Source organism: Suricata suricatta, chromosome 7 (assembly GCF_006229205.1).
Source record: "Suricata suricatta isolate VVHF042 chromosome 7, meerkat_22Aug2017_6uvM2_HiC, whole genome shotgun sequence".
Classification (NCBI taxonomy): Eukaryota; Metazoa; Chordata; class Mammalia; order Carnivora; family Herpestidae; genus Suricata; species Suricata suricatta.
Genome location: NC_043706.1, coordinates 30,881,587 through 30,895,442, shown reverse-complemented (window position 1 = coordinate 30,895,442; position 13,856 = coordinate 30,881,587). Strand labels below are relative to the sequence as shown.

The 13,856-nt window shown below is 50.2% G+C and overlaps 2 protein-coding genes across 4 annotated transcripts; one reads left to right on the top strand and one right to left on the bottom strand.

The window, feature by feature from the left end:
• Window positions 1–396: 396 nt before the first annotated feature.
• Window positions 397–5,768, bottom strand: PSMB9 (proteasome subunit beta 9). The gene is made up of 6 exons (XM_029943852.1): window positions 5,394–5,768; window positions 3,471–3,538; window positions 2,384–2,515; window positions 1,648–1,777; window positions 1,276–1,417; window positions 397–716 (listed from the first exon to the last, which is right to left on the bottom strand). The coding sequence occupies exons 1-6, from the start codon at window positions 5,421–5,423 to the stop codon at window positions 589–591; spliced, it is 630 nt and encodes a 209-aa protein (XP_029799712.1). The 5' UTR covers window positions 5,424–5,768; the 3' UTR covers window positions 397–588.
• A 73-nt stretch (window positions 5,769–5,841) lies between these two features.
• Window positions 5,842–13,612, top strand: TAP1 (transporter 1, ATP binding cassette subfamily B member). Of its 3 annotated transcripts, XM_029943850.1 has the most exons (12): window positions 5,842–6,660; window positions 7,132–7,246; window positions 7,395–7,525; window positions 8,558–8,643; window positions 8,743–8,763; window positions 9,199–9,396; window positions 10,205–10,333; window positions 10,490–10,678; window positions 11,247–11,420; window positions 11,674–11,836; window positions 12,107–12,243; window positions 13,009–13,612. In XM_029943850.1, exons 1-12 carry the CDS (start codon window positions 6,066–6,068, stop codon window positions 13,219–13,221), a joined length of 2,151 nt encoding a protein of 716 aa, XP_029799710.1. In that variant the 5' UTR covers window positions 5,842–6,065; the 3' UTR covers window positions 13,222–13,612. The 3 variants fall into 3 exon arrangements, with proteins under 3 accessions (XP_029799710.1, XP_029799709.1, XP_029799711.1); XM_029943849.1 differs by having other exon boundaries at window positions 8,558–8,763; XM_029943851.1 differs by having other exon boundaries at window positions 6,092–6,230; window positions 8,558–8,763.
• Window positions 13,613–13,856: the final 244 nt, after the last annotated feature.

Genomic DNA, 13,856 nt, shown 5'->3' with positions numbered 1-13,856 from the left:
CATAACTCGGCCTGTTTAACAGCAGTTACTCAGGCATCTGGTAATAATTTCCTAAGCGGCAACTACTGTGCTGGCTAATTATTGCAGCTTTTAAGGGAGACATGATACATGTTGCTTGAGGGAATGGAAAGTTTTGTGTAGCAGGAGAGGAAGGGCATATGGTAAAAAAAAGAACTAAATCCCAGATTTCAGCTTTTGAATTGGCTGTGACTTTGGTCAAGGGACTAACTTTTTCTAAGCCTTCATCTGTCTGTAAATTAGTATCTAATCCATGTAGTTCTTTTGTTTGGGTTATAAGAGATAAAGTTTATTAGCATTTGGCTAATACCTTGCTCAGTGTTTTGATTGTTGTTATTGTTCTTTGAAACTCACAAATCATCCAATTTTAAGCCCTTGTCATGTATTGATCTTTAATGTGAATGAACACATTAAGAAAGGGTATCTAGCTTCCGGGAGGGAAGAAGCCCTCTCCCCCAGGTTTCATCTCCTTGAGCACCCATTTTCCCTTGACCACACCAGATGCTGGTCCCAGAATAAACCAGAGAGTTTATTACAAAATAAGGAAAGGAAAGGAGGTATGAGGAAGATTCACTTGTCATAGAATTTCGGCAGGTCATTACCCAAGATTACTTGATGGTCCACGCCAGCAGCTGTGATGGTGACCAGGTAGACGACACCCCCACTGGAGCCATCCCGGTTCATGGCCAGAGTGATAGCTGCAGAGGGTTTCAGGTTGGGGAGAAGGAGAGAGAATGACTTAGCCTCATAAATCTTTTCCTTCCCCTCTTGTCCATAAGGTTACTACCACTTTCAGACCTCAAAACCCACCTCCTCGGGACACATATCAAGTGCCAGTAAACCAAGTAAAAACAAAATAAAGCCTTTATATGTAACATCTCCTGGTGTTGGTGGTCTCAAAACTCCCAACTCAATGGGTTTCGAGTTATGAGTAGTTAAATAAGCAGCTTATGAATCCTTAAATATTTAACAACTGACTCTCATGAGCTAGCCCAAGCCCACTCTAGCACACCATGATTCTTAGGGTAACTGCATATTTTAATTTGGGGCACTCAAAAAAACAGTCCAGGCTTATGTCTTTGATTCTGAAGTCCCATCGAGTGTAGTATTGTCTTGCACTCTTTCACTGTCAAAAGTGTTCCAGTTTGGACAGTACGTTAAATGGTCACTCATGTGTTCCTCATCGTGTTCCTAACACTCATCTTCCTTCCCGTGGTTAGAAACCCTCCCCAGGCACCCTTCCACTTGGTTAGTTACCTTTGGTGGTGAAACTCCTGCACTCCTCAGGGGACATGCCTGGCTCATATGCCGCATCCACATAACCATAGATGTAGGTGCTGCCGGAGCCACCGATGGTGAAGGGCTGGCGAGTCAGCATTCCTCCCAGGGTTCCATACACCTAGGGGAGGCATCCTCAGGTCAGACTATGGAAGCATCAATCCTCTCCTTGCCAGTGAGACAGGCAGGGTGTCTCTGTGCTATGCAGTGAAGCCCTACTATCTCCTTCTCCGTTGAGATTATACTATACATTTAAAGGCAATGTCCTTGGAACTCATTGCTCGAATGACATACGACTTCTATCTTCTAGTGGGGGACACCAAGGGAAGGAGCACATTGGGAGACACTCACTTGGCCCCCGTCACGTTGGTCCCAGCCAGCTACTATGAGATGTGCAGACAGGTCCTCCCGATATTTATAAGAGAGATTCCTTATCACGTTGGCAGCAGATAGGACAAGCGGACATTCTTCCAGTTCCAACCTGAAGGAAGTGTTAGTAATAAGGGATCAATATAATTTCCTGAAGTTCCACCCTCCTGTGCCGTTACCATCATCCCTGTCAAGGGACACTTGAAACCTGAAACCTGAAACCTCGACCTGTAACCGTTCAAACTCCAGCTTCTCTCCCACATGTACAGGGGGACCAAGCTCACACCACCAAGTGGTAAGAAGATTTCAATGTTCCCCTCCTTTACTCTTTGTCCTACCCACCCATCCCCCAACTCTATAACTCTTGGCTGCAAGGGCCTGCCTATGTGGGTGAAAGTAGGTAAGCTTTACTTCTGCACCAATGACCTTGGCGTCTCACACGGTAACCGCCTCATAGTACGGTAGGCCACATCATCGTCCTCCTTCTTGTTATTTATACTAGGATAGTGATTTACAGTTTTCAAGCCATTTTCACATGGATCATCTGATTCTCAAAATAACCTTCGGGTGAGATGGTGTAGGTATTATTAATGATCTCCACTTTACAGATGCAGAAACCAGGTTTGGGATTCAAAGCTAATAAAAACAGGACACTGTATAGGGGTTGTTGTTGGGAGAACTCCAGTGAATGTGGACTGAGGACCCAAAAGCTTCATACCCATGGAGCTCCAGTTGGTAGGAGGCCATGTCAGCCATGGCTTGGGCGTCCGCGGCCGACCCAGAGAGGGCACAGTAGATGCGTTCATGTAGTGGACACAGCTTATTGAACACCCGGTTTACCACCGCCTCTCTGCCGGGAAGGAGTCAACAGTCATCAGTGTTAGTGTTGCCAGAACTCTTGAGGTTAATCACCCAATGATTGTCAAGTTTATTTGACAAGAGAACAGCCACCGCAGAGTACATGAAATTTAATACTTGGATTAGAGCAGGAAGAAAAAATCATCTCAAATTAAACCAAATATTGCAAGTAATTATCAAAATTGGACTTACTCTCAGGATTAGATTTTATAATAAAACAAAAAGTAGTAAATTAAGAATACTGCTCTTAAATAATTTTTCTTTGCTGTACCCATCTAGAGGAAGTTATGTGTTCTTTGGGACATAAAGTAAGCAATAGTGACCTAATCTCATATACCCATTTCACATATGGGGAAACTGCTCAGGAGGGAGGAGACAAAATTAATTCAACATGTCCTGGATGAGAAGCCAGAATATCTGCTTGGCAGAACCATCTTTTCTTTTCTTTCTATTTTATTCATTTCATTTCATTTTAGAGAGAGAGAGCATGAGCGGCAGAGACGGGCAGAAGGGGAGAGAGAGGGCGAGAAAGACTCTTAAGCAGGCTCCACACTCAGTGAGGACTTGCGGCTTGATCGCCTCACCCTAGGATCATGACCTGAGCTGAAATCAGAGTCAGATGCCAGCTGACTGAATCACCCGGATGTCTATTTCTAAACATAAATGGAAGGAAATCTCTGAAATCTCTGTACCCTACCTCCTTCTCATACCCTATTCGTATAGACCCACTCCTGTAGGAACAAGCCACGTAAGCATTCAGGCTCCTGATTTCTCCTCCATGAATTTAGGGACCCAAGTACTTTCCATGTATCCTATGACAGGGGCCTTTCTGAAAGGTTAACTCAATTTCTGCAAAGTTCCACTGTCTCTTCATGAATAGGTAAGAAAAGCCTGTTCTGGGGGCCATTGGCTTCCTTCCAGAAGCATTCACCTTGACTGGTACTTACCCTGCAGACACCCGGGAGTCAGAACCCACTACAACACCTCCGTCAAACTCCACTGCCATGATGGTCGTCTGCGGAGATGTGGAGGATGGGATGTCAGAGCAGGAAGAGTCTTGATTCCCTCATGTTACAGATGAGGACACATTCCCAGAGAGAGGAGGTGACCGGCTCAAGATCATAAAGTAATTTAGGCTGAGCTGACTCCCAATGTGGGATTTTCCCTCCATCTTTCCATTTTCTCTATCTCCTCTCCCAGCTGCAAGGGAATGTCAGACCTGGTGGAAAGAATTACATCCCTAGCTCCCAAACTTCCTAAGTAGAATCCTTCCCAATTATAAATAAGGAGGTGGGGATGAGGTTTGCAGAGGTAGAAATTTGGCTCGGGGGTCAGGGTGCGGGGCTTCCAAGCACTGGTTCCCGGTACTTGTAGTATAAGGCAGCCCCACAAGTGAATTACTTCCGCCACATGTGCTTGTTTCGTGTGCAGACGTGGTGCAGACCCAACACAGAGCAAGTGACTGTGACCTTAGGAAACAAGGTCATGTCTTCTTTTGGCCCCTAATTCTCCACCCACACCCCCTTAACCAGTTTATTAAACAGCAGAAAACATCAAGGGCTGCAGGGGTTAGCAGGGTCATGCATCAAGTAAGGAGGGACGCAGCCAGGAACGTGAGGTGATTGAACATAAAGCTCTCATTTAAGGATTTCTGATCAAGAGGTCAGCATGTATCTCAGTAGTTAGGGGAAGAGATCTGTACCAAGAGACGATTTGTTTGGGGAGTTTGAGCTGACTTTTTTCAGGTCAAGAAAAGACATTAAGGAAAAGAATTCAGGAAAGTGAAAAGAATAAAGCTATACGTTTTCTACTCCTGTTGAGTTGGAAAGAGCCCTAAAGATCCTTGGTTCGAATGAGGAAACTGAATCAGAGAGGAGGCAATTGACTTATCAAGGTCACCCAGATTAGCATAGACTGGGACTAAAACCGAGGTCTAACTCCCATCTCTTGTTTTCACTTCTGTTTTCTACTTCCCACTGCTCATCAGGCAGGGAGGGGAGATTTTTTTTTTTTTTTTTTTAACCTTATAAGTGGGTTTAGTGCATTCTCATCACCCCCTACGTTACTCTGGACTCCGGGGCTATTGCCCTGAGTGTGTTCTCAGACATACTGACTTACCAGGAAGAGAGGGCCATCGAATAAGGGCAGCCCCATTCTAGAGGTTACTTCTCTAAGACAAAGCTGCCTCCAAGCCAAGAGTGGCGGCAGTAGGCTGGAAGCAGAAGCCAGCCGGCCTTGGGCAGTGGACAGCCTCGGTTGCCTAACCTGGGCAGACGGGTGGGGGTGGGCAGGGACGACCCGAGGAAGGGAGCACAGCAGCACCTGGGCCAAGCAGGAGCCTTCTTGGATCAGGCTGGTGAAGGGCACCACCAGCTCATAAGGAACCCCCATTATCAGGGCTGGGGGTATGAGTTGCGCAGGGGCCAATTTATCACAGTGAGCTGTCCCTTCTCAATCAGTGCCCATCTTCTCCTCTCCCAAGTGCGGTCCTACGTCACCCAGGGCACCATTTCTTCATCCATCTGCACCTTCTCCGACCCCTCCCTTGATTTAACCAGCCCCTCTCTCTAGCCCAGAGTTGAAAGCGAAAGCATTTCAGAGAAGCTTCCCCTCGACACTTCCAGCGAAGAGCCAAAGCACCTCCTTCTCCAGCAGCCTGGCGCGCCCAGTCCTTCGCAGACCCCTACATGACCCCCTTCAGAACAGAGACACCTTGTATTCATCGCAGCGCATCTCTGCAAGCGCGGGCTGCTACAAACCACCTTCTCATTCTTAGTCACCGCATTCACTCCTCAGAGCTTCCAGGGTCCCCCTGTCGCTCCACCTTCTCCACCCCTCTGATAAGCAAACCTCTAGCACAGACTACTTACTCCCGTGTGGACTTCGCCAGACCTCAGCATCTTTGAGAGGCGCCAAGCTCCTTGCCGCCTGGGGCACTGGTTTCCGTCCCGGGACCGAGGGCAGCGCGCAGCCTATTTAGCCCCGCGCTTTCACTATGACCGCTAGGGGGCGCCTGGGTCCTCTGGTGCGGCTTTGCACCAGGCACTAACCTACTTGGGGCAGAACTGCCCAGAGACAAATGACGAAGAGGGCTGGGGTTTAGAAAGTCCGAAGGCTAGGGTAAAGAAAGTCCTGACAAGTGGAGTCCGCAAGAGGTAGCAATGAAAGGAAGAACGAGTGTGCGCGGTGGAGAAGGCGGAGCCTCCAGGCTTCTCCCCGCAGAACCTCCGATGGGATTCCCACGCCTTCTCCCAAAATAGTCTGGGCGGGCCACATTCTGAATAGGGGCAGATCTATAGAGGCTGCCGCTTTCGTTTTCACTTTCCGCGAAACCGCCGGCTTCTTGCTAGCGCGGCCCGAACCAGCCATTCCCGGGACTTTCCGAAAGCCCCGCCTCCGCCCGCCCTTCCCTCCTCTCCCGGCCGCCGGTTCCCGAGCGCTCTCCGACACAGACTCGATCGATCGGCACCCAGAGCCTCGGCGTGGCTGGGCCAGCGGAGAGTCCCAGGCGGGGCGCGACCCCCGGCAGCGCCCGCGCGCCCATGGCCAGCTCTGGGTCCCCCAGGCCTTGCGGGTGCCTCTGCCCGTTCCGAACTTCCTTCGCGTGGCTGGGGATAGCGCTGCTGGTTCTCGACTGGGTGCTGCTCCGGGGCGCGCTCCCCAGAATATGCTCCTTGCTGGTATCCCCCGCGCGGCCGCTGCTGCAGGTCTGGCTGGTGGGCCTGAGCCGCTGGGCTGTGCTGTGGCTGGGGGCCCGTGGGGTTCTCAGGGCAGCGGGCGGCTCCGGGAGCGAAAGCGCAGGAGTCCGGGGCTGGCTGGCTGCTTTGCAGTCGTTGGTGGCGGCGCTGAGCTTGGCCCTGCCAGGACTTGCCTCGTTCCGAGAGCTGAGCTCCTGGAGAGTTCCCAGGGATTCACACAGCTCCAGGCTCCTGCACTGGGGAACTCGCCTGGATGCCTTCGCCCTCAGTTATGTAGCAGCACTGCCTGCGGCTGCCATTTGGCATAAGCTCAGGGGACTTTGGGTGCTGGAAAGTCACGGGGGTTCAGGAGGTGCGGTGCGCCGGCTTCTACGCTGCCTGGGTGCAGAGATACGACGCGTCCCGCTCCTGTTGGTCCTGTGTGTCCTCTCCTGTCTTGGTAAGAGGGATGCAGGGAAAGAGGGACGGACAGTAGGAAACTGGGCGTCAATCAAAAGTAATGGTCAGTGAGATCGGTTAGTGTGGGTTCTGGGAAATGTGGATCAGGGGAAGGCGACCCAGCTCTGGTTGTGAGGCCACCCCAGTACCCAGGGAAGAGCCCAGGACTGGGTGGGAGTCAGGAGCCCTGGACTCCAATGCTGCCGCAGGCGTTGCTTCACTGGCCACCTTGGGCAAGTCCTTCCTTCTGGACAGCACACCCTATGACCCCTGGCCTTCCTAAGTAAACCCCAAAAGTCTGGTGGGGCTCAGGGTTGTGAGTTCCAGGGTGGCCTGTTCAGGGGCAGAGCTGTGTCTCTGTCCGCTTTTGCTGGTGCCCTCAGGATACTGGTGACAGTGAAAGAGTGGGCTGGGCTGGGGGCAGTCTGGTTGGAGCTTTCCTGCTTGTCTGACCCATCCCTCCTTTCTCCAGCGGAGATGGCCATGCCGTTCTTCACCGGCCGCCTCATTGACTTCATTGTACGAGATGGGACAGCTTCCGGTTTCATGAGATACCTAACGCTCATGTCCATTCTCACCACAGCCAGGTCTGGGGACTGAATGAAGATGGAAGGTTGAGAAAGAGGGGCCCAGAAAAAGGGGGAGATGGAAGTTGGGGCTGTCTAAGGTGCACTTTTGGGGACCTTCTCTCTGTCCCCTGAACACACCCTGATTCTTCTCCTCATCTCTCTCTAGTGCGGTGCTGGAGTTCGTGTGTGATGGGGTCTATTACCGCACCATGGGCCGCGTGCACAGCCACCTGCAGGGAGAGGTATTTCAGGCTGTTCTGCGCCAGGAAACAGGGTTTTTCCAACAGAACCAAACGGGTGTGTCTTGAAACTCTTTTATTATACGTCTACACACTCCCTTGTTCCCCATATATCCTTTTTTATTTATAACTTTGATCTCTCTAACATAGACATTGTCCGTTCTAATTCTTGATATACCTCAAGAGCAAAATATTATTATGTTATGTTATATTATATTAATTATATTTTATTCTGAAATTTTCCATCTAAGATTTTCCCATAATTTATCCTCTGTGTGTATATTTAGATAGAAACTACAGAATTTCAAACCTGGAAATTTTGAGGTCACAGAGTCCAACTAATTATTTTACAGAGAAGGAAACTGAAGCCCAGACCCTAAATGCTGAGCCTGGCATGGTCACGAATGGATAAAAATGAGCTTTGGGACGGAACCTGTCTCTTGGTTCCCCGCCCAGTGCTCAGTATCGTTTTCAGGACTGCTTTCGGCAGCACCCTTGGTTTCTCCCCAGCTCTGTTATGTGACCAGCTTAAGCTCTTAGACGCAGGGTGGGTATACGTGTTCTTTAAGGAACAAAAATTTGTCAGAGAAATGGAAATTCACATGGGCCTCAATTTCTTTATAGTTAAAATGAAAGTCTTCGGCCAGGATTTCCCTCTTTCGCTTTGTCTTTTTTTTCTTTCTTTCCTTTCTTAAGTGTTTACTTATTTTTGAGAAAGAGAGACAGAGCTTGAGCAGGGGAGGGACAGAGAGAGAGAGGGAGACACAGAAGCGGAAAGAGGCTCCAGGCTCTGAGCTGTCAGCACAGAGCTCGACGTGGGGGCTCAAACTCACAAGCACTTAGATCATGACCTGAGCTGAAGTTGGATGCTTAACCAACTGAGCCACCCATGGGCCCCCAAGTCTTTTTCTTTCTAATACTCATTCTCCCTGCATTGAGATCCCTAAACTGCCCTATCCCCCTTACCTGGTTTTCCTCAGCTTCTTCAGAACACTGTGTTGTCACCTCTTCCCCTCCCCTTGGCTCATTGCTAGTTCCCCCCACCACTCCGAGCCTCTCATTCATCCCCTGTGTTCTCCCCTACCGGCAGGAGCCATCACTTCCCGGGTGACAGAGGACACATCCACCCTGAGTGAGAGTCTGAGTGAGGAGCTGAGCCTATTGTTGTGGTACCTGGTGCGAGGGCTGTGTCTCTTGGCGCTCATGCTCTGGGGGTCACCGTCCCTCACCATGGTCACCCTGATCGTCCTGCCTCTGCTTTTTCTTTTGCCTAAGGCGCTGGGGAAATGGCACCAGGTATGTCCTGGGACAGATCTCACCCTTCACAGACCTTCCTTTTCCAGACTAGGCAGAATTAATTCCTCTGAGTTCTTTCCTGGCACCTTCACTTGATCCCCCATCTTCACGGGACTCCCTGGCCCCACAGTTCATGTTCCTGGATTGCTCGGCGTTGAGCTCCAGATTCTGGGTGTATTCTCTTCTAACTTCTGCCCACAATCTGTCTTTGCAAACATGATCACCAGTCTCAAGATTATGATTCCTTCTGACCCTTCTCACTGATCTCCTCTCTTTTGTGCCTCTTTAGTATCTAGGGAGTATAATGGTGCCCCCTTCTCTTTTCTTCACTCACCTGCCTCTTCTCACCTTTAATCTCCAACTAGGTAACTCAGGTATTAGTGTCCCTTATGGCTTGCCAACCCTGTGTGACATCTCTTGTCCATGTCTCTACAGATGCTGGCAGCACAGGTGCAGGAATCTCTGGCAGGGTCCAGCCAGGTGGCCATTGAGGTTCTGTCAGCTATGCCCACAGTCCGGAGCTTTGCCAACGAGGAGGTTGAGGCCCAGAAGTATAGGCAAAAGCTGCAGGATATGAAGACACTCCATCAGAAGGAGGCTCTGGCCTATGCAGTCAACCTCTGGACCATCAGTGTGAGGACCTGGAGATGAGTGCCTATTCCCTGGTCCCTGAGATGCCTTGACTCCACTCCCTTTTCCATGACTCTGTTCCACACTCCTCCACTGGGCGATGGTTTGTTCAGTGTTCTCACCCTACTCAGTGTTCCTAACTGCCTCCCTCTTTTTGGGTCTGCTGGATGGCGTCCTTTCACCAAGGCACACAGAGTCCATCCAGCCCCCTTTTTAGGGAGATCCACGTTTTTCAGTTCCAGGACCTTCCCTCGCCTCTCAGGCAGCACTCAGGGAGTTCCTGCACTTGGTCCTGAATCATGCTGGGACTCTGCGATGTGCTGGCAAGAGCCACGGGAATAGCAGAGGCCTGGGATGGGGGGCATCTGTTATACAATGGAAAGAACTAGAGCAGCATTTGGGAATTCCTGGCTTGTTGCTGCCATTCGCTAGCTCTATGACCATGGGCTAGTAACTTCCTTTCTCTTGAGACTGTTTCCTCATTTTAAAAAGTGGGAGTGGTATGACCTTGTCTACAGGCTTGTTGATGTGAGTATTAGATGGCACTACACTCATGAAAGCCTTTTGTGAAAAGCAAAGTGCTCCTCACAGGCCATAGCAGTGATAGCGATGGTACTGATGACTTCTGCGGCGTGACCGAGCAGGACTCCGTGGAGCCCCCGTGCTGCAGTCTCCCTTCCCTCCGGGGAACCGCCTGCTCTCTCCGGGGGAAAGGGACTTTATATCTTCATAACGACTAATGCGTCTAGTTCTTTGCACCTCCCTTGAGATCTTTCAACCACAATCCCTTTTCTCCGTGGCCTTTCCACAGATCTCAGAGATGCTGCTGAAGGTGGGAATCCTATACATAGGCGGGCGGCTGGTGACAAGTGGGGCGGTAAGCAGCGGGGACCTTGTCACATTTATTCTCTACCAGATCCAGTTCACCACAGCTGTTCAGGTGAGACCCTGCCATTTTCATTCCCCCAGGCTTTTCCAGTCTACATTCTGTCACCACCTGTGTCGCCTTCCTTCCGTTCTTTACCCTTCTCATACCACATTACCCTGGCAAGCGGATTCGTTCTCCCCCTTCTCAAGACTCATCCCTCCCCTCCAGGCACTGCTCTCCACATACCCCAGCGTACAGAAGGCTGTGGGCTCCTCCGAGAAAATATTTGAATACCTGGACCGGATTCCTGGCTGTCCTGCCAGTGGAGTGTTGACTTCCGTAACCCTGGAGGGCCTTGTCAAGTTTCAAGATGTCTCCTTCGCCTACCCAAACCGTCCAGATGTCCCAGTGCTGCAGGTACCGAGCGTTGGTGTTGCCAGCCTCACTCTCGACCCTGCCACGCTAAACTTCCTTTCTGCCGTCAGCCTGCTGAACACGGGGTTCAGACAGAGCCTTCCGAACCCTTCAAAGGCTAAGATGAGCACTATCTTCTCCATACAAGTGCCCCAAACTCAAGAGCTGGTTTGAATTTCTAAGGAGAATCGAGAAGAGGCTCTCAGGGGGAAGGGTCTCGCATCCTAAGAAATTGCTGGAGCAGAATCTGTCTCTAGTCTTCTATCTTTTTTTTCCGTTCCATTTGTGATTTAGAATGTGATTTTTTTCCTGTTTTCTCGATATGTAATACCAAGTGTGTGGCATATCAGTGCTTGGTCTTCGCTCTGGTTTTTGCCTCACCTTTCATCTCTGCTCCTTGGGGAGCTGTCATCCCTGACGAACAGAGGTCTATGCCTTTGGGAGGGTAAGAGTTGCTATATTTCCCCATTTCCCCCCTTTCTTCTCTTCTCATGTTATGTAATGAGACCATGACAGACGCAAAGTTAGAGGCCTTAGTCTGGCTCTTTATTTTTGATTCTCTGGCCTCCAGGGGCTGACATTCACCCTGCGTCCTGGTGAGGTGATGGCTCTGGTGGGACCCAATGGGTCTGGGAAGAGCACGGTGGCTGCCCTGCTGCAGAATCTGTATCAGCCCACGAACGGGCAGGTGCTGCTGGATGGGAAACCCCTTGCCCAATATGAGCACCACTACCTGCACACACAGGTGAGCGAGAAGATGGCCTGGGGGAGGCAGGGGGCGTTGAGTGAGAAGAACTCTCAATGACACTCTCACCAAGCACTCCGAAAGGAGGGCTAGGGAGTGGCGGACCTCGAATGGAGATGAGATGCTGTCAGGAGAGAGGCTGTGGTGTGTAATTCTGTGATACGCCTTCGAGAAAGATTTTGAGTCAGCAATCTCTAAATAACCATACCCCTGCGTTCCGTGTTCTATGACTCTTCATCGTGTTCTGTCCCAGGTGGCTGCAGTGGGACAAGAGCCACAGCTATTTGGAAGGAGTTTTCGAGAAAATATTGCCTATGGCCTGGTCCAGAAGCCAGCTCTGGAGGAAGTCATAGCTGCCGCAATGGAGTCTGGAGCCCACAGCTTCATCTCTGCACTCCCTCAGGGCTATCACACAGGTGCTCCCTCAGCTCAGTCCTCACCCAGACATCTTTACGGAAACCTTTATTCAGCAGCTCTTCCCAACCCACTGAAGTCTGAAGTTGTAGGATCTTGTTCCTACGGCTTCTTCATCCTCACATCCTTAGAACTCCTTCACCTTCCCAGAAGGAAGGTGAATGCAGCCAGTCCTTGGTGTGTGTGTGTGTGTGTGTGCGCGCGCGCATGTGCGCAAGCACATGGACGCACAGGTGGTTGTCCAGCCCTCACCTGGGCTCTTATCTCTGCAGAGGCAGGCGAGGCTGGGAGCCAGCTATCAGGGGGTCAGCGACAGGCAGTGGCCTTGGCTCGAGCACTGATCCGGAAACCACGTGTGCTCATCTTGGATGATGCTACCAGTGCCCTCGATTCAAATAACCAGTTACAGGTGAGAGAGACATTTTGTTAGTGACTACATCCCATCCAGTCTTCCTTCCTTCCTTCATCCTGTGTGAGCTATGCTAACATGATTATCCAAACCAGTCCTTGGAATTCTCAGTTCCCAGCAGCTGCTCTCCAGCATGCTTAGAACCAATTCAAAGAGACTGTCTACAGACTCTGAATCTCTGAAGCCAAACATAAGAAGACCATCCTAATAATATTAATATCAGTTGAGCTTTTACTCTTTTACTATGTACCAGACATGATACTAGGCTCTCCCCATGTACTGTCTCACTCATTTATTAATCATAAATGCCTGTGAGCTGGGCGTTGTTATCCTCATTATACAGATGATACAATGGAGGCTAAGAGAGGTTGAGTGACCTGCTCAGTGTTGTTGAGCTGTTGAGCAGGGGAGAGTAGACCCGAAGGCAAACCTGCATGAATGCTCATGCTTTTTGCTAATAAGTTATATTTCCTTAAGACAGAATAGAAAATCCCCAGTTTATAGGTAGAGAGGAGAGACTATTTGATGCCCTTTACTCTTTCCTTATGGATTTCACCACAGGACTCTTACTTTTATTCTACTGTTGCCACCTCATGTAAACGGTCCTTAACAAATCAAAGGTTGGACAGAGAAGCACTCAGAACAAGAATCTTCAACTCTTTGGGGTTGTTGGCAGAGGTGGCGGTGATCCTGGTGAGATCCGTCCCTGCTCTGGAAACACAGATGTCTCCCTGGGTTCTTGACGGAATCCGTGTCTTTTCTCAGGTGGAGCAGCTTCTGTACCAAAGCCCTGAGCGGTGCTCTCGGTCTGTGCTTCTCATCACCCAGTGTCTCAGCTTGGTGGAGCAGGCTGACCAAATCCTCTTCCTAGAAGGAGGCACCATCTGTGAAGCAGGAACCCACCAGCAGCTCATGGAGAGGAGGGGACGCTACTGGACCATGTTGCAGGCTCCTGATGGGTCAGGTGCTCCAGAATGAAAGATTTCTCAGACCTGCACGTGCCACCTGCCTCCCTTCTTTTCTGCCCTCTGTAGTGGAGAATTTGGGAACAAAGGTGTTACCAGAGCTGCACTATAGGTAGCTGCTTCTAGGAGGAGTGACATCCTAGAACCATGCCTGAAATTCTGCCATGAATGTTACCCCCTCTCCAAGCTCCTCTTGAAAATGCACATTTCTTGGAAGAAAACAGAGTTTTTAACCCCTTTGTGTAACTGGGTTTAGAGCCAGGATTGTTGTGAGTGGATCCCTGAAAATGAGAAGAACTTTAGAATATACAGAGAGAATGCTTTCCAATAGGACTAAAGGCATATGCTGGCCCATAAACAAACTCTGGATTCTTGATATTTATAATAAAGTTGGTGTTTTATAACTGTGGTTTCTCCTGTTTTCAGCGCACCAACGGCTCACCAGCATTTGCGCACTTCACAGTCCGAAGTGTGCCATACCCTCCCTTAAGTTTTCTGTTTCCTATGGTTGCCCTTCCACTCCCCCATGCTCCCACGTCCACGTTCAAGGATGAGCCAGAGTGGGATACAGCCCCTCCAAGCACTAGCAGCCGCAGCCCGGAAAGCCGTGGCCTTTTTGATGTGGAAAATGGAGGGCGAGCTAGAGGA

What these genes read in the sequence shown, in the direction of transcription:
- PSMB9 (XM_029943852.1), bottom strand. Translation starts at nt 5,423, where the DNA reads ATGCTGAGGTCTGGCGAAGTCCACACGGGA. An exon ending in CTGGCGAAGTCCACACGGGA is followed by an intron (nt 3,539 to 5,393) that starts GTAAGTAGTCTG and finishes ACATCTCCGCAG; the next exon opens with ACGACCATCATGGCAGTGGA. An exon ending in GACTCCCGGGTGTCTGCAGG is followed by an intron (nt 2,516 to 3,470) that starts GTAAGTACCAGT and finishes CCTTCCCGGCAG; the next exon opens with AGAGGCGGTGGTAAACCGGG.
- TAP1 (XM_029943849.1), top strand. Translation starts at nt 6,066, where the DNA reads ATGGCCAGCTCTGGGTCCCCCAGGCCTTGCGGGTGCCTCTGCCCGTTC. An exon ending in TTTCCAACAGAACCAAACGG is followed by an intron (nt 7,526 to 8,557) that starts GTGTGTCTTGAA and finishes CCCTACCGGCAG; the next exon opens with GAGCCATCACTTCCCGGGTG. An exon ending in TCAACCTCTGGACCATCAGT is followed by an intron (nt 9,397 to 10,204) that starts GTGAGGACCTGG and finishes GCCTTTCCACAG; the next exon opens with ATCTCAGAGATGCTGCTGAA.